The sequence below is a fragment of the Myotis myotis genome, unplaced genomic scaffold (assembly GCF_014108235.1).
Source record: "Myotis myotis isolate mMyoMyo1 unplaced genomic scaffold, mMyoMyo1.p scaffold_m19_p_23, whole genome shotgun sequence".
Classification (NCBI taxonomy): Eukaryota; Metazoa; Chordata; class Mammalia; order Chiroptera; family Vespertilionidae; genus Myotis; species Myotis myotis.
This window is the reverse complement of record NW_023416328.1, coordinates 4,817,460-4,835,960: the sequence shown is the minus strand read 5'-3', so window position 1 is coordinate 4,835,960 and position 18,501 is coordinate 4,817,460. Positions and strand designations below refer to the sequence as shown.

At 58.0% G+C, this 18,501-nt stretch overlaps 1 protein-coding gene across 6 annotated transcripts in view; it reads left to right on the top strand.

Annotated features, from left to right (window-relative positions):
* The window catches only part of SLCO3A1 (solute carrier organic anion transporter family member 3A1), a 145,061-nt gene extending 126,843 nt beyond the window's left edge, over positions 1-18,218 (top strand). The window contains exons 8-11 of one of the 6 annotated variants that reach the window (XM_036355572.1): positions 1,502-1,677; positions 2,860-2,924; positions 7,293-7,535; positions 18,190-18,218. In XM_036355572.1, coding sequence (XP_036211465.1) covers positions 1,502-1,677; positions 2,860-2,924; positions 7,293-7,535; positions 18,190-18,203 — 498 coding nt within the window. In that variant the 3' untranslated portion in view covers positions 18,204-18,218. Of the gene's footprint in view, positions 1-1,501; positions 1,678-2,671; positions 2,734-2,859; positions 2,925-7,292; positions 9,322-14,886; positions 15,449-18,189 lie in introns of those variants that run through there. The other 5 variants (XM_036355570.1, XM_036355571.1, XM_036355573.1 and 2 more) reach the window with 5 other exon arrangements.
* The last annotated feature ends 283 nt before the right edge of the window (positions 18,219-18,501 follow it).

Sequence of the window (18,501 nt, the reverse complement as noted above, 5' to 3'; positions counted from 1 at the left end):
CTGCAGAACTTTAGCTCTCACAGTGTTGTGACTCGTGTTAAACTTAGGGCATTTTGTACCCAGGCAGGTCTGTCTGGGGGGTAAGTTCTGGTGCTGTAATCACACAAAGGCACAGGCTCTGGGCAGATTGCTCAGGGCAGAGGATCCAGCCCAACAGTGTGTCCCCCAACCTCAGCCCCTGGATAAGCCCCTGTTCAGGGCACAGTCATAAAGGGGGGCCCTGTTGGAGGCGGGCAGGGGGCTGTTGGAGGCGGGCAGGGGGGCTGTTGGAGGCTGGCAGGGGGCCCTGTTGGGGGCGGGCAGGGGGCCTGTTGGAGGCGGGCAGGGGGCCCTGTTGGGGGTGGGCAGGGGGGCTGTTGGGGGTGGGCAGGGGGCCCTGTTGGGGGCGGGCAGGGGGGCTGTTGGGGGCCCGGTGGAGGGGGGCTGTTGGAGGCAGGCATAGCGGCTTTGGACATCCCTGCAAGCATCCAGGTAACTTTGTGGGATAAGCAAAGCCTGTCACATGTTCCGTGGGGAAAGAAAAGAAGGGGGAAGAAGGAGGCGAGGAGGGAGGAGCTGGCGGAGGAGGTTAAAGTGGGGGGGCCCTCAGGAGGACGCACCCGTGTGCCCTGAAAGCTGAGCGGCCCTGGAAAGGAAAGCAGTGCGTTGCTTGTGATTGTTTTCATCCTGCATCCCTTAAAGGGCCCTGCACTGTTATTATCCAGCCCTAACTGGCTTGCTGCTCGCCAGCCACTGCCTCTCCCAGCCCTGCCCCTCCCGTTGCCATCAGGAATTCCTGGAGCTGGAGCGTGGTGCCTGGGACTGGGCGGCTGGGCAAGCACCCGGGAGGCCACATGGGTGACAGTGGCTGTCCTCCTCCTCCTCTCTGATCATACGCCGATCAGGGTGCTCCCGGGCTGTAGCTTGCTCCCCAGCACCGCCCTGAGCGCCAGCATCTCTCAGCCCTCTCTGCCTTCCAGCCCCTCGAGAACCTTCCTTAGCTCCCCGCTCTCTGGGCCCCACAATGGCAGCCACGTCACACCTGACAGGGCGCAGCCTTTGTTCCAAGTGCCACCCTGGGCACCGGACCAGCAGCGGGATGCAGATTACCCAATTTACTTCTTTTAATACACTCGGTGTAATTATAACTGCACTAAGGAGGACAAATTGGCAGGTAATTACAGTGTTAATTGGCAAGGTTTTAGCATATGGTGGAAGCGCAGTTTCCTCTCTAATTGTATGGGGCGGGGGGCGGGGGGCACGTTTGTCTACAGTGCAGCCGACGGAGGGATCCCCGAGCAGGGAAATGAATACACAGGAGACGGGGCTCAGCTCTCCCCCCATACATATGCCTTTCTTTGCGGGCGTTCTGCAGCCTCCTTAAAACGCGAACGCGTTTGCTCAGGCCTGATGCGTGGGAGGCTGCGGGGGGCGTAACGGGGCTGCGCAGCTCCGGCCGGTGGACGGCTTGGGATGCAGGCGCTGGCGGTGCCACTGAGAAGGGCTGGACGCTTCCTTTCAGAATCTCACGGGCTGTGCGTGCCTGACGACCGGCCCGCCCGAGAACGCCACCGTGGTCCCGGGCAAGTGCCCCAGCCCCGGCTGCCAAGAGGCCTTCCTCACCTTCCTGTGCGTGATGTGCGTCTGCAGCATGATCGGGGCGATGGCCCAGACGCCCTCGGTCATCATCCTCATCAGGTAAGCTGGTAAGGCCCCCGGGCCTGTGCCCCGCCTCACTCCCCTCCCCGCCGGGTCCCATGCTGCTGGGAATCAGTGCCACTGCCCTCTCCACGCGTAGAAGCGGGGCCCACGGGAGAGAGTCAGTCCCCGCAAATGAATGTGCAAAAATAGGACCCAGGAGCCGGTCCCAGATGAAGAGCTTGGGTTGTGCCATGCACATTCCGCGGAGAGCGGGCCTGTGAGCTCCTCGCTGAAATGGTACAGAGCGGTTTCCCCAGAGAACGGCACTCTGAGGTTCAGAAAGTGAGAGATCTTTCCAGGGACAGTTCTGGGGGCCCAAGCCAGGGAGGTGGGGACTGTCCACAACGTGGAAGCGTGACGCTGTCGGGTGCCTTTCCTGGGGGTGAAGGGGGTGGGCAGGTACCGAAACTGGAGAGAGTTGGGTTAACCGCACTGGGCCGCCTGGGGCCAAGTCTTGCTAGGTCCTCCTGATTTCTCAAAGGCCCTGAGAGTGACCCCGGTGTCGTGGTTCTGGCCTGAGCCAGAGGCGCATGTCTTCCCAGGGGATGTTCCCGGGTACGTGGGGCCTCTCACCCCGAGATGCTTCCCTGTCCTGGCCACGGCGAGGTGCCTGCCAGTGAAGCCTGAAGGGGCCCGATTTGCATTCTGTCTTCATGACAAGATGAGCTCTGCTTATTAAAAACGTACCTTGTCACTGCAGTTACCATTGTTTTCCAGACTCGAGGCAGGGGAAGTGGAGGGAAAAACCCAGATAACTTTCCCAGGAAGGGCGCTGCTGGGCCCAGCGCGTGGCTCGGGGCCTGTTAATTACCGTGGAGCAGCGGTTCTCAACCTGTGGGTCACGACCCCTTTGGGGGTCAAACGACCCTTTCACAGGGGTCGCCTAAGACCATCGGAAAACACATAGATAATTACATATTGTTTTTGTGATTCATCACTATGCTTTAATTATGTTCCATTTGTCACCATGAAAATACATCCTGCCTATCAGATATTTACATGACGATTCATAACAGTAGCAACATGACAGTGATGCAGTAGCCACGAAAATGATTTTATGGCCGGGGGTCACCACAGCATGAGGAGCTGTCTGAAAGGGCCGCGGCGTGAGGAAGGTTGAGAACCGCTGCGTGGAGTGATGATAATCTCTCTCTTGCCTCCTCGTCGCTGCGCACGCAGGACAGTCAGCCCTGAACTCAAGTCGTACGCGCTGGGAGTGCTCTTCCTCCTCCTCCGCTTGCTGGGTAGGTATCCTCTCCTCCTTCCCTCCATAACGAGTCGGACGCTGCGGCCCAGGTGAGTGGGTGTCCGTGAAGTGGTCCCGTTGCTTGAATGTGTCTGTTTTTCCTATGATGTTTCATTATAGAAACGTTAGAGATCTTACAGAAGAATCAGAGAAACTTGAATATGCATTCTGCCCAGGGTTTAGACCTCCACTCAGGAAGTGGCAAAGTTTTCATTCACGTCAACTCTGATTTCTCCTGGGCACGAGGAGGAAGAAGTGATGGCACCAGAGGGGGGAAAGTGATGGTGTCATTTGGCACCGTCCTAGAGCAGCCCCTGAGCCCCTGAGCATCCTGTGACGTGCTTCACTTGTGGGGCTGCCGGCGGGAGGGGGGCGGGGAGGGGGGGGAGAGAGAGAGTGAGAGAGAGAGAGGGAGAGTTGTCTCAGTGCCTTGCACATGGAAACTACATCCTTTAAGTTTCTCCGAACTGATCTGGTTCATGCCCCTGAGGTTTCTGGGATGGGCCATGTGACCTTCACGCTACAGAGCTTCCACTCCAGGGTGAGGTGTGAACAGAGAGGGTTAAGGTTAGGCCCCGTCGTTACGATGGGGAAACAGGGTGGGACTGGCCCACGATTCTCTCAGGGTCCTGGGCCCGGGCCCTGCTGGGGCAAATCCGGAAAGACCAACCCGGGACCCCAGCTCTCAGCCATGCCCCGCCCTCTCCCTCTACCGCATGGTTGATGCTTCAGGAATGGAGCTTGGTCAAGGCCAAGAGAGGATAACTTTTCTTTCTTGAATAATAGGGCCGTGGTCTTCTTTCATTGACCTTATTGGCAAATCGGGGTGGAAAGGGAAATGACCATGGTCTCTGTTTTCAGAATAAATATTCATAATTCAAAGTATAAGCCACGGATGAGCACAAAGAATGAATTTTAGAAATATTTATCAGCGTGTTTGTAAAGTAAAAAAAAAAAGCTACAGGATATGGTCGGGGAAGAGGTCTGTAATCTATGTGGTTACTACTTGCATGATGAGACCGATTCCCACGCAATGGGCAGATCGAAGAGGAAAACATCCACCCTGGATTCATTAGGAAGGTGAGGTCCTCCTGGGGGGATGGCAAATACATGGCATCTGCCCCCTCACTTCCTTTCTCTGCCGGCAGCAAAGAAGTTCTGATCGGTTGCCCTGGTCATTTCCCTTTACTAGTGCCCAGGGAAAGGTCTTAGAATCTCCCCAACACTGTTAATAATACACGATGTTGGCGCACATGGGAACACTTATAAGGCGTATTCTTACTTCTTTTTTTTCTTTATTGATTAAGGTATTCCATATGTGTCCTTAGCCGCCCCCCACCTCCCGCTCATGCCCTCACCCCATGGTGTCTGTGTCCATTGGTTAGGCCTATATACACGCATACAAGTCCTTTGGTTGATCTCTCCCCCTTACCCCGCCCTCCCCTACCTTCCCTCTGGGGTTTGAGCATCTGATCACTGCTTCTCTGTCTCTGTTCTTGTTCATCAGTTTCTGTTGATCATTACAGTTGACATCTGAGTGAGATCATGTGATATTTATCTTTCTCTGACTGATTTAGCTCAGCATAATGCTCTCCAGGTCCATCCTCACTGTTGCAAATGGTAGGAGTTCCTTCCTTTTTACGGCAGCGTAGTACTCCATTGAGTAGACGTACCACAGTTTTTTAATCCGTCTTACTTCTAAGTCATGGAAAAGAGATGTGTTGTAGGTGTGACAGCACCCTGGTAAGAATGGGTACAGCAAGAACTTCAAGCATCGCGGCCTTTCTGACCTTGTGCTGTTATGAGGACAGCCCCTGCGGGGGAATAACCATGGTGACTGTTCACTGAGGCACAAGGTGTGTGAGTCAGATGCCCTCCTACCCACATTCACTCCAGGTGGGGTGGACGGAGAGGTACATGAATGTGTAATATCTGGTAGCAAGTTGGGGAGCCTTATTTTTTAAAAATATATTTTTTATTTCAGAGAGGAAGGGAGAGGGAGAGGTACAAACATCACTGATGAGAGAGAATCCTTGATTGGCTGGCTAGGGATCAAGATCACAACCTGGGCAAGTGCCCTGACCAGGAAGCCAACCAGGAACCATTGGTTCATAGGTTGATGCTCAACCATAGAGGCAGGCCAGCCGGGAAGGGACCCTTATTGCAGAAAGTGCTTAAAACATTTCATATACACATTCATGGGAAACACAACATTTATTTAGCACATGAGGTATGGAAAGCTGCGGGGACCATATTCCCGTACGTGAGAAGAGCCCTGCTCTTTGGTGGCATCTTGGAAGCTGACGTGAGAAGGGAGCAGTCGCCCAGCAGTGGGGTGAATGTAGAGGTGCCTGATGCCTAAACAGATACAGGGCTCCAAACAGAAGGAAAAACAGGCTAAGAACACAATGGGAAGATATATCTGAAAATTTCGTGAAACTTGGGGTAAATGTGAGACAGGTACTACAGTGACATTGCATGTATAATGTAACAATTTTGAGATCACTGAATATTACCTTAATTATTTCTAAATTGATAGGTCTAGGCCAAGAAACAAAAAACGCATTATATAAAAGTGAATTCAAATTCTATACCTGAAATAAAGAACAATAGATAAGCAAGTGAAGGAAACAGATTAGACAGTGAGGTTAGTGGTAGCACACTTCCCATAGAACCCATGATAGAGGCAAGGCAGACTAACTAGACTAGATTGTGAGGTACGTGGTAGAACTCTTCCCGCGGAGGCCAGGATGGACCAGGAAGACAACTGTTCACTAGAATAGACTAGACTAGACTAGAGTGTGAGGTGAGTGGTAGGCCTCTTCCCAGAGCCCAGGATGAAGCCAGACTAGACTAGACTAGACTAGAGTGTGAGGTAGGTGGTAGGCCTCTTCCCAGAGCCCAGGATGGAGCCAGGCAGACTACACTAGACTAGACTAGACTAGACTAGACTAGAGTGTGACGTAGGTGGTAGGCCTCTTCCCAGAGTCCAGGATGGAGCCAGGCAGACTAGACTAGACTAGACTAGACTAGACTAGACTAGAGTGTGACGTAGGTGGTAGGCCTCTTCCCAGAGTCCAGGATGGAGCCAGGCAGACTAGACTAGACTAGACTAGACTAGAGTTTGAGGTAGGTGGTAGGCCTCTTCCCAGAGCCCAGGATGGAGCCAGGCAGACTAGACTAGACTAGAGTGTGACGAAGGTGGTAGGCCTCTTCCCAGAGTCCAGGATGGAGCCAGGCAGACTACACTACACTACATTAGACTAGACTAGACTAGAGTGTGAGGTAGGTGGTACGACTATTCCCACAGAGCCCACGAGAGCGCATAGGCAGACTAGACTAGACTAGTCAATGGTAGACGAGATTAGATTAGATTGGAGTGTGATATTAGGTGTGGTTTTCTCTCTGCAGATCTATCAATGAATGCAGTGCAGACTGTCCTCCTATCCTGTCTCCAATTCCCTGCTCTTTTCTATAACCATCTATTGCTTTCCCATAGTCTCGTTTAGTCACACACCTGTATTCCCAGCCCTCACAGGCCTGAAACACCTGGTATGGTTTAGATGCACATTAATCGTGTTCGGTCAACACCAGCCTTTGATTTTCTTCTCTCTGTTGTCGCTCCTCCGGTTACGTTCATATACCTCCAGGGCCTTTGAGCTTGGGCATCACACTGTGTCCTTGACCTAGAGAGAACCAGGGAGCTGTCAGTTAACTGTGGTCACAGCCCCACACCCTGCGCCTTTCAAGTGACCGGCTGTTGCTGCCTCACGTGCTGTCATGTACGGAGCTTTCCAGTTCCCGGCTCAGCAGGAAACGATTCTGAGCCGCACTGCCCTCTGGGGAGGGGACGGTGCCGTCTGTGCTGGTGTTTTCGTCCTCAACCCCACAGCAGTGTAGTTACATGTTTGTGTGCACGTAGCCACATAGGACGTACGTGTGCGTAGACCCCCACAGGCTTGTCATGGAGTCATATTCAGCTTCTGGTCCTTTATGCTTCCCAGTTCATCCGCTGAAAAGCACCCACACCTGGGATGCCCTACGCACAGCTCGGTGCCTCTCTGCTTTTCCCTCGGCAAGGATGCCCTTCCCGGGTGACATCACATGTGTCCCTCAGGGAGCCACACTCCCTGTGGTCTGACCAGGACAGGTGTTGTCCCCCACCCCCGGTGCAGACCAGGAAACTCGGGCTCAGGCCTGAAGCCACTTACCCAGGTTTGACCAGCAGGCGGAGCGCAGAGCTGGGATTCAGTCTCAGGTCTTAGGCTGCCTCATAAGTGCGCCTTGGAGCCCCAGCTGTGACCTGGCCCGGCTCTGTCCCCCGTGGCCGTGGGAGCCAGACAGTGAGTGTTCTCTCCCCTCACAGGCTTCATCCCCCCTCCTCTCATCTTCGGGGCCGGCATCGACTCCACCTGCCTGTTCTGGAGCACGTTCTGCGGGGAGCAGGGCGCCTGCGTCCTCTACGACAACGTGGTCTACCGCCACTTGTACGTCAGCATCGCCATCGCGCTCAAGTCCTTCGCCTTCCTGCTCTACACCACCACCTGGCAGTGCCTGCGGAAGAACTACAAACGCTACATCAAAACCCACGAGGGCGGCCTGAGCACCAGTGAGTTCTTTGCCTCTACTCTGACCCTAGACAATCTGGGGAGGGACCCTGTGCCCGCCAGCCAGACGCATAGGACAAAGTTTATCTATAACCTCGAAGACCATGAGTGGTGCGAGAACATGGAGTCCGTTCTATAGTGACTCAGGGGGCGAACTCTGTATAGCAATCAAAGGGTCATTTTCCTACAAAAAGATAAAAGGTTTCCAAAAACCACACACACACACACACACACACACACACAGGACGTTATCCTTTTCTCCAAATCAGAGCCAGACGGCACTCAGAATGAGGAGAGCTGGGGACCACGTGTCTGACGCGTGACCTACCTGCTCTGGGATCCAGCACGGGGTCTCAGGACGCTGACAGCTGCAAGCAACGGGCACTGCCGAGTTCAGGGAACAGTGGTGGCCAGCCTGGAGGACGGACATTCCTGAACACACATACAGCATACAGACAAAAGACAACTATTTTTAAAGAAAGTCTACTAAAACCACACGTTGACAACATGGCCAGGAGAAGCACTAGTGACACCCCGGGCCCCGCCTCCCGTGGGGGCGGGGCCTGCAGGTGGGAGGAGGGCAGCCCCCCCTCTCTAACTTTCGCAATATGGGTCACCCGGTCTGCATGTGGTTCAAGGCCCGAGCTCTCTCAGCGATGTTAACGGGTGATCCGTGCTGGAGTCTGTAGTTGGCACCTCTCACCAGCTCCATTTCCATGTTCACGACCGAGGGCCGGAGGGGCTGGGTGCAGGGCCAGCACCTCGCCTGCCCCCGGAGCGCCTCCCGGGGCGGGGCCCAGCCCGGCAGAGCGACCTCAGGAAGCAGGGCCTCACTGGTTATGTCTGGCTTCTCTCGGAGCCGGTGAAAACCCAACCCAGCCCAAGTCGTTTGCTTACATTTGCCAAACATTTTGCCATTTTTTAAAAAAAATAATGCAATGCCTATGAATTTCCAACTGTTGTATGTATAAACCTCCGATACTATTTTTAACGACTCTGAGCCTGTCGCCCTCCAGTCACTGACACAGTCCTTGGGCCGGATTTCCTACGCTGGCGGCTTTCACTATCTCCCTTTTTTAATGCACCAAAAATACAATGTGGTTCAAGGGGTGAGATGAATCTATTGTAATTTTTTATCATTTTATCCTCATTCGGACATTGTGCAAAAGCAAGGCTATCCAACGGGGACAAGTAGGAAGAACGTGCTTGAGGAGAGCGTGGCGTTGGGAGACAAAGGGGGGGCCGCGCGATGAGCTGCAGATCCGCCTCCCGCTCTCCCCGGTTCCGTGACGCCCGTCACAGAGGCCGCCGTGTGTGCGCTCCCTGTCCCGCGAGGCACTCGGGCAGCCCGTGGAGGAGACACGCGTGGGTGTGAGCCTGTCCTCTGGGGAGTGTGGCCATGAATAAGCCCACAGGCTCCTGGACGCTACTGCACGTCCAGCGCACTGGTCTCAGGGTCGCCCTTGAACTCAGAGGCGTGTGTGCGTGTGTGCGAGCTGACAACCTCGAACAGCTCACAGCGGCCCTGTCGCCGTCTGGGTAAGAGTCATGGGAAAACCTCTTGCAGCAGGAGACTGGGCCTTGGGGGGCCATTCCCAGAGCTGTGTCAGCGCGTGCACACGCACACGCACAGCCCAGGTTACTGGCCTGTCCTCCTTCCTCGGTGACCTTTGTCCAGGCTGACCTTGACCCTGGCAAGGACCTCAAAGGTTGGTTGCTCGCTTCGCTTTTCTGCCTCAGGTACACAGTTGCAGTCACATAGAAGGAAAAAATAAAAGATGAACGAAAGAATCGGGGAGGAAAGGGTGTTGTGCCCATTTTTTAACAAGCACCATGCAGGGGGCGGCTTGAGGGGCAGCCCAGGCCAAGAGAGCTGGTGTGAGGTGCGGGGTCCGCTGCCTGGGTGCGGGGTGTGGGGTCTCTGGGGCCAGCTGTCTGGGGCAGGATGCTTTGAAACGGCCTTTTCCCCTGGAGTGTGTCTGCCTGTCCTGGTTCACTCATCAATGTGTAACCAGCAAAAGGTTGGGCTGTTCTCCAGCTAATTCATAAAATCTAATGTGGCTCTAAAGTAATCATCAAGGCAGTGCTGATTAAAGTGCGTTTCCTTTTCACACTGCGCTGCCAGCTGCTGCCGTGCGCGTGCATTTTGGGGGGATACCCTATGCAGGCTGTCACTCCGGAGCCCTGTGACCACGCTGTGCAGCTGGGAGTTTTGTCTGGGAAACGTGTTGCTGATGGGTCGCTGCCCCCTCAGGTACCACCGGCTGCCCACACGCGGCGCACACACGGAAGCCCATGGCCTGGCATTTCATGGAGCTGTTGGCTTTTTTTTTAAGTTTTTGAAAACTCCTTGCATTTTGGGTTTTTTCCCTACGATTTTAGAATGAATGGGAGCCAAGGAAAACAACTCCAGACTCAGTGTTAGCAGCCACTGGATGGAAATGCAAAGGGCTCAGTGTGCTGCCTTTGAGAATTTTAATTCCTCAGATGCTGGAACAGAAAGCCTAGCGTAGCATAGCACATGCTTCTCTCTGTGCTACAAAGAGCCGTGGACACACACTGTCAGCCCAGCCCTTGGCTGTCTGTCTGGGTTCGAGTGGTATTTCCGAATGAAAAGATTTCCTGGTCAGACTTCATGGGTCCAATAGAAACAGACACGCCAGGGACTGACAGCCTAGAGTACAATGCCAGGGCCCTCCCTCCGTCGCCACCAGCGCCCCCAGCATCCTAGCTGAGCCCGGATGGATGGAACTCCTCGCTGCCACTTCTGACAGATTCTTTAACTCCCGACCATAGACCCAGATGTGATCCCTGCAGAGGAAGTACACACGTTCTTAAGACTCTCTCTTGGCGCGGGAGGGGGGGGGTGAGGGGGGAGGACCTGCTTGCTGCCTTCCTTCAGCCCAGACTGTGCGCTTGCCCCTGCTCCACGCCTCCCAGGGAGCTGGGACGCCCCTGGGACCTGTCGCTGCAGACGGCCACGGCGGCCCCCGCTCAGGGCCCGAGGAGTCTGCTCGTGCCTAACAGGCAAATAAAGAGGGAAAACCGAGCGCTTCCACGGAGCCCTGTCACGCTCTGTCCTCAGAGCAGGAAGGCAGGCCTGTGCGCGCTCCATGCACCCGCTGCTCTCGCCTCCTGGCAGCGCGAAGCGTCCTCTAGAGGCGGTTTCTGAGGTTGGTCGGGCGGGAGCCCACACATTCACAGGCCGGCCCCACCTCCCTGCCTCCAGGAGGGGCCTAGAGCTGCCCCTGTCTCAGGCGCCGATTCCCCACCCGCCTGCTGCACGGATATGGGAAAAGCAGGTATCCGTCGAGCAGCCAAGAGCACATATCGGACACACAGTAGGGCTTCAGTGCTCCTCTGAGTCCACCCACCGCCCTCTCAAGGGCCTGCCCTCAGCCACAACCTGGTCACCCTCTAGGCGAGAATCCAGGTTTCCTGAGAGAGGGTGCTCCTGACGTTAAATTCCACCTGGAAACCTCACTGGGGTGTAACCATTGCCCGTGTCTTCTCGTCCATGGTCCTGGCCCCTCCCTGCGCGGCCTGGGCTGAGCAGCTGCAGGGCTGACATCTCAGAGCCACTGGCCCCGAGGACGCCTTTGGTCCCAGTCCCGCTGGGAACGACGGGGCTCCGGCTGGGACAGCAGAGAAGGGACCTCTGTCCGGAGGCCGCTGCCCAGCATCACCGGGCATCTCCTGCGTGTGCACACCCCGCTCCCCACATCCCGCTCCCCACACCGGTCGGTGACTCAGAGGGCTGCCCATCACAGCACCGACGGCCCGAGTCAGAAAGCCTAACGGGGGACTCGGAAAAGCAGACGCCCCGCACCTCAGAGACCTGTGCTGCCGTGGAGACGGTCACACCACTCAGAGCACCGGTGGCGGCTCCACGTCCTCATCCGGGATGTTCTCCCATTGATTCTTAGAGAGGAAGGGGGGGCGGGGGTTAAAGAGAAACATCGATGTGAGAGAGACACATCAATTGGTTGCCTCCCGCACGTGCCCCCACCAGGCCCGGGGATCGAGCCTGCAACCAAGGTACATGCCCTTGACCAGATCGAACCTGAGACCCTGCAGTCCATGGGCTGGCGCTCTAACCACCGAGCTAACCGGCCAGGACCAGCTTGAAGTTTCCTAAGCACGTACACGTTCCTTCGTTCCTTTATGAGAATGTGGCTCTGGACCAGACATAAAGGTTTAAAACAAACAAAACCAAACAAAACATGGTCCTGTCTGCTACGAGGTCACAGTTCAACAAGCCACAGAGACCTGAACACAAACAAAAGAACAATACAAAGAGCGGGTGTCTGTCTGTCTGGGGGCAGGAAGGGCTGTGTGATCGTGGCTGTGAGTTCTCATGATGTGGAGAATCAGGTGGGCCTGGGGGGTCTAGAAACAGGACGGAAGAGCAGAGGTGCCTGCCCCTGTGGAGCAGGAGTTCCCATGCCCCATGCGGGGCCGGAGAGCATTCCAGGCGCCGAGAGCATTGGGGTGGGACCCGGGAGCAGAGCAGGCGGTGCCGATGGGGCTGGGCCGCTCCAGGGAAGCCTCCTCTGCGCAGGCGGGGCCTGAGGCAGCCTGTGGGGGCCTGGGCAGCCAGGTCGTGGCGGGGAGGGTCCCAGCCAGGTGGCCTCCAGCTCTGACCTTCCTGACGCCGGGGTCTAGCTCGGGGACCCCGTCTCCCGAGAGCGAGGTAAGTGGCCCGTTCTTGCCAGGGTTTCTCGTCCTGTTGTAAGAGGTGGGAAGGGGGAGGGAGGAAAGTGTAGACGCCAGAGAAGGAGGAGCGAATGGAGCTACTGACGAGCATGTCCCATCCCGCCCGCCCGCACGAAGCATCGGCCCCATAACGCGGGAGACGGTCATCACTAACAAAACGAATCAGTCACACGTTTATCCAGGCTTCCCATCTCACCACCTGCATCAGCTCCTGGGACCCCAACAGTGGCCCGAGTCGGGAGCTGTTAGGAATGTCGGCCTGTGAGAGGAGAACGCGAGGCCTGAGAAGCTTCCTGAATGGACTCGAGGTCGCAAGGCAGACGGGACTCAGCCCAGGTCTATGAGCCCCGCGCCCATGCTCTCCTCCTGGAGAAGACGAGGGGCCCTCCCCTCCTGCAGGGACGGACTGATCAGGCAACCTCTGCTCCGATGGGCTGTGGGGCGCACACACCGCCCAGGCCCCCAGTGCAACCCTCAGGGCCAGTGTCTCCCCCACAGAGCCCAGGGGCCAACAGGCGAGAGGGGAGGCGGGAGATTTCTCCCTTCTGAGCAGCGATGTGCAGGGAGTCACCCTCAGAAAGGTCTGGGTGCCGGGCCCCAGCTCCACGCAAACCCCAGGCCTCCCCTGCCTGGTGTCACCAGGGGTCACGCCCTTGACCTCAGGGCGCAGCGCTGGCCCGGCCTCAGACACCGACGCTGGCCCCTGCTTGCCGGTCTCACTCCGTGACCAGATGCTGGGCGTTTGGAAACAGTCTTTAGCCATTTCGCCGTCTGCATGAACGGCTCAGGCCAACCCTCAGTGGTGGAGGGTTACCTTAAGGGAACTATTCAGAGTTCATGCTACAGTGATCATGCCCTTTTTACAGGGGCCACTGGGACACCGTGGCCCATTTCCTGGAGGGTTAGCATCCCGCAGGCTGAGACTGCCCCGCCTGTAACATCCCCCAGATTCCGTGTTTCTTAACCTCAGGCCGACGCGCAGCAGACAAGCTCCCATGAGGAGAGAGTGGCCTACACTGGCTGTGGATTCGGGTCATGGGGGGCTGGACGTGAGCCGCGTAGGAAGTGTCCCGCCCAGACAAGCCCGTGTAGCACATCAGCTGGACTCCAGTCCCGCACGTGACAGGGGAAGGGGCTGGGGGCTCGAGGCCGTGGACAGCCGGCGCCCAGGTGCCAGTGCCATGAGCCCGTGCTCCCCGCAGCGGCCTCGCAGCAGCCCATAGGAAGGCGGCATTTTCCCACCGTGCGACCTGCCCACTCAGGCGCAGCGAACCCCAGCTCCCACGGTCACGGAGCTCGTGACAAAGTCCCCGAGAGCCATGGCCAGGCCCATCCGACTCGAACCCGCGCTTTCTGCTCCATCACGTGGGGACACAGAGCAAGCGGACAGGTGACTGGGCAGGGGACACACCGCCACCAACGCGGGGGCACGGGGCTGAGGAACGTCAATGAGGCCAGTGGGACACCCACGACCAGGAACCCCTCCCCGCCCCCCCGAAGTCTAGACTTTCGCAGAGAAGCCAGCCCGGAGCCGGGGGAGAAAACCTCAGCAACATGCTGCCTATGGACACAGGAATCTACAACAAAAACTCTTTTACTTTAGTCAATAAACGTCGGAACGCTCAAAAAACACTCCCTCCTCCCACCCTGGCCGAATCCGCCACTGGACGACCCTCTGCCTCATTCATTCTGCGCACAAGCGCCCCTGCTTCCATCCCAGCCCCCCGCCGTCCGCCCCCCAGGACCTGGGGCAGAACCCCGACTGTAAGAACGTGAGCCTGGGAGGCGGCGGACGGGCTGCTCTGTAGGCCAGACCTCAGCGGCCACGTCCTGAGGACCACGGTGTGTCCACACTGCCCCCCGGCGTCCCGGGTTGGAGCCTGCAGGACAAGTGAAAGGGCAGGGACGTCTGGGGGCCGCTGTGCCCGCCACAGTGAGCCCCACGCAGCCTGTAAGCCAGCCGGGGGCCAGCAGGTTCCCCGTTCCCTGTAAGGGAGGCCAGGCCCACCGGTGGACATGGTCCCTTGGCCGCGTGGATGCCTGTGGCTGCTGGTCCCCAGGCTGCAGGCGAGCCCGCAGGGGGCGCGGTGTCTTCTCGGGCCCCGGCCGCCCCTTCCGTGGCGATGACAGTGACGCCTCGCAAGGCCCGTCACTGCAGATTCACGTGAGAGGAGGATGCGTCCCTGAGTGGGTGTCTCCTCTCCCTCCCCTGTGGGCACCGCTACGCAGGTGAACACGCTCAGAAAGGTCTCCGGGCTCGGCCCCTGTGTCCTTGGGGCCACACAGAGCGAAGCCCAGCCTTTCGCTGCCATGGCTTCCATCTTGCCCGTCCCTGGAAAGCCACGGGCTGGTGTGTAAGCCTCAAACATAGGAGCCCGGCCCGTGTGGCTCAGTGGTTGAGCGTCGACCTAGGAACCAGGAGGTCAGGGTTCCGTTCCCGGTCAGGGCACAGGCCCGGGTTGCAGGCTCCGTCCCCAGGGGGGGCCGTGCAGGAGGCAGCCGATCAGTGATTCTCTCTCATCGCCGATGTCTCCCTCTCCCTCTCCCTTCCTCTCTGACATCAGTGAACATATATATTTCCGAGTAGGAGAACCGGAAAAGACCGACCTCTCTTCTCTGGCTCTTCCTCCCCCTCAGGCACCGAGTACCGGGACATGGAGACCGAGAAAGCCGGCCCCGGGTCCCAGTCGCCTTCGGAAGACTCCTTTGTGAGAAGCTGAGGCCAGGCCCTGTCTCTGCCGCCGCCGCCCACAGACCCACAGGCTCTTAGCTCCGCCTGCCCTGAGCCGGGGCCGTGCCCAGCCGGTGCCCAGTCCTCCAAGTGGCTGGGCCAGGAGGCCTCACCCTCCCAGCAGGCACGTTCCCTGGTCACTGGAGAGGAACGGTGCCCTGGCCCCGTCTCCCTTCGGTGGCGCCCGCGGGGAGGACCCGCTGACACGCTTGAGCAAACCCCCTCCGGATGCCTCCCGCCCTGGGCACCCAATGGCTCTTCCCGAATCCCTGAGGCCGGATTCCCATCGGGGGCCCAGGGTCCCCGTGGCCCGGGAGGAAGGGGCGCACACGCTCCGTAGATGCCAAGTGTGCTAGTCTGTATTTTTGCAGCTTCTATTTTCTAGATGAGCCGTTTAGAGAGACATGATGTCAAGTACGTGCTGTACGACTGCTGACAATTATATTAAAAGCACTATTTTACTTCTTCCTTGGTCTCTATTCTTTCCTCTCTGTGTCCGTGGCTAGAACGACCTTAACAGGTCCTTGGGCAGCGGTTCTCAACCTGTGGGTCGCGACCCCTTTGGCGGTCGAACGACCCTTTCACGGGGGTCGCCTAAGCCCATCCTGCAGATCAGATATTTACATGACGATTCATCACAGGAGCAACATGACAGTGATGAAGTAGCCACGAAAATAATGTTATGGTTGGGTCACAACATGAGGAACTGTATTTAAAGGGCCGGAAGGTTGAGAACCACTGGATTAGTGGAAGGTGCGCTCCTAAAAGGCTGCTGGCTGTGAGGGCCCCGTGCTCCTGGCCTCCTGTGAACGTTCGAGAGCGCGCGGGGTCTGGGGTGAGAACAGACCTGGGTCCGCATCCTCCCCCGGCCCGCACTCCTGGCGTGGCGCCCAGCGAGTGATCGGCCTGCTCCGAGCCGTGTCGCCGTCTGTCAGATGGGCACACCGACCCCTGGGCTACACGGGGTGATAAGCTATCACCGGGTGTTCCTTTCCGATTCGCCCCACCTCCAACCCCGGGAGCGCAGGGGCCACTGTACCTCGGGCGAGGCCCACCGTGCAACGCATGGCGTCCACTGGGTGCCCACACACTCTGAATGAATGAATGAATGAATGAATGAATGAATGAGGAACACGGAGCCGCAGACCCATCAGCCTGTGGGTGGAGTCCCGGCCACTCCCAGTCCTCGCCAGGCCTCTCCCCAATCGCCTGGCTTCCCCACATCACCAGGTCCCAGGGCCCCCCCACCTCCTCCTGTGGACAAGCCGGTCAGGGAGATGCCTGACCCCGACGTGCTGGGCAGACCGGAGCCCAGGACGCACGTCTTCCGGGCCCAAGACCTCGGTCGGCCCCTCCTCATGGGGCAGCCCTGGCCTCGGGCCCCCTCACTGCACGGCCCCTCTAGCCTGGACCTGGCTCCCGACAGCCCCGCGCCCTTGGCAGCTGAGCTCGTCTGAGATCAAAGCGTGTCCAGCGACCGTCACGTGAAGATGGCACCCGCCAGCCGACGTGCCTCTCAGCTCCAGGGTGGGTGGGGTCAGGGGTCAGCAGTCAGGGAGGAGTGGGCTTGGGCCAGGGACCTGTTTAAAGCCCTATTACCTGCCCGTCGGGATCTCGGGGACTTTTTTTTTAGCCTGGCCCTGTTATTTATGTGATTGTTTACTTTTCTTGCAAAACAACATGATTTATTCCCTCCGGCGTAACACCCCCAAGAAAACGCAATTTCCACTCTCGCCGTCCTAACGGGGAAGATGCTGAAGCAGCAGGAAGACCTGGCGGCTCCTGGGGGGGGGTGAGGGGGGGACCGGGGCCTCACGGGCCTGGAGATCCAGGGGGAGGCGGAGGAGGAGAGAAGGCCTGTCGCTTAGGGTGCCGGTGCTTGGGGTCCCCACTCCCCTCCGTGCTTCTCACCCACAATCTCATTTCCTTTCTCTCGCAACCTCTTCCCTCACGAAGGTGGTCCATTTATCAACAACTGACTCCATTTTACCTTCGCTTCGCAAAGACGTGCTTTCTTATTTGGAGTCAACAGATCCATCCTTGGCTATTTAAGCGGGTCCCTGGGAGCCGATCAGACAGGCTGTTTGCCCAACGCGGGGGGGGGGGGGGGGGGGGGAGGGGGACAGGCTGCTGAGGTTAAACTCCAGACGCCCCGTCCCCGACACCCTCTCGGCAGCCACGCCCCAGGCTTGGATCCCGACCTAGACACCCTCCTCCACCCTCTCCTCAGTCTGTGAAGGGGCTGGTCACGCGCCCCCGCATGTGGCTGCACCCCAATAGGAACAGCCTGTGTCTGTGGCCTTGGCGGTGGGCTGAGAACACAGCCCCTCCCACCTCGCAGGGACCTTCCCTTCCGCCTCTGCGACCTCGGAGCTGCTGCCAGATGCCCGTTTCTAACCCTCAGAGAAATGCCCGCAGTCAGCTCACATGGCGGAGACGGACTCCCTGTCCACAGGGCACATCAGGTCCCTTCACCTTTGCGAGTCCCACGGGGCCAGGAGCGGAACGCACGCGCCTGTGTCTCCTGGGCCCCAGAGGAGGGCTTCCCAGGTTCCAGGAGTGTGTCCATGGGTCCCCGCTTCTTTGGATGAAATAAACCCGCCATCCACCCGGACACAAAGGCAGGGGGCAGAGGCAGGGATCTGTGTGACCGGCAATGAGGAGAACAGCGCGGGGACTCGCCTTGACAGGACAGAAGCCACGGCCTCTGGAAAAGCACATTCCCATGAGGCTCCTCCACGTCACCTGCCGCTGAGAGCTCGGCCACCACCCGCAGGTGCGACCGACCCGCCTTCCCGGCCACCGGGGGACAGCCCGCCCGCAGGCGTGTACCCGGCTCAGCAGCGGCACCTCATCGCTCCCCACGGGCTCAACTGGCCCCCGAGACGGCCCTTCAGGTTCTTTGGGGAGATGTTCTGTCTTGAGGCAACTGTGTTTTCAGAGTAAAATCGTGCTCATTACAGATTGGGGGGGGAAAAAAAAAGCCCCAAGCCCAGCCCACGTGGCTCAGTGGGTGAGCGTCGACCTATGAACCAGGAGGTCATGGTTCGATTCTTGGTCAAGGGCACATGCCCGGGCTGGGGGCTTGATCCCCAGTAGGGGGCGTGCAGGAGGCAGCTGATCTGTGATTCTCTCTCATCCTTAATGTTTCTCTCTCTCTCACTCTCCCTTCTGCTCTGAAATCAATTAAATTATATCTTTTTCAAAAGCGACAGGAGGATAATAACAGCGTCCCGGGCACCAGGCCACACTATTGACAAATGCAGCCTCCTCATTCCAGCCTTGCAGACACCCCGGGAAACAGGAGCCATTTCACACCAGCCTGCTGGCCTGGGCCTGACTCCAGTCCCGTCCGGCCATCTGAACCACCAAGCTTCCCACATCTACAGGGTGAAGGGAACCACGCCCACTCCCTGGGAAGAGAGTAAGGACTGGGGGGTGGGGGGACAGGTCCTGTCTACAAGGCGCCCAGCACTGTGCCCGACACCTAGGCACTGTCCCAGAAGCATAAGGCCCAGCAA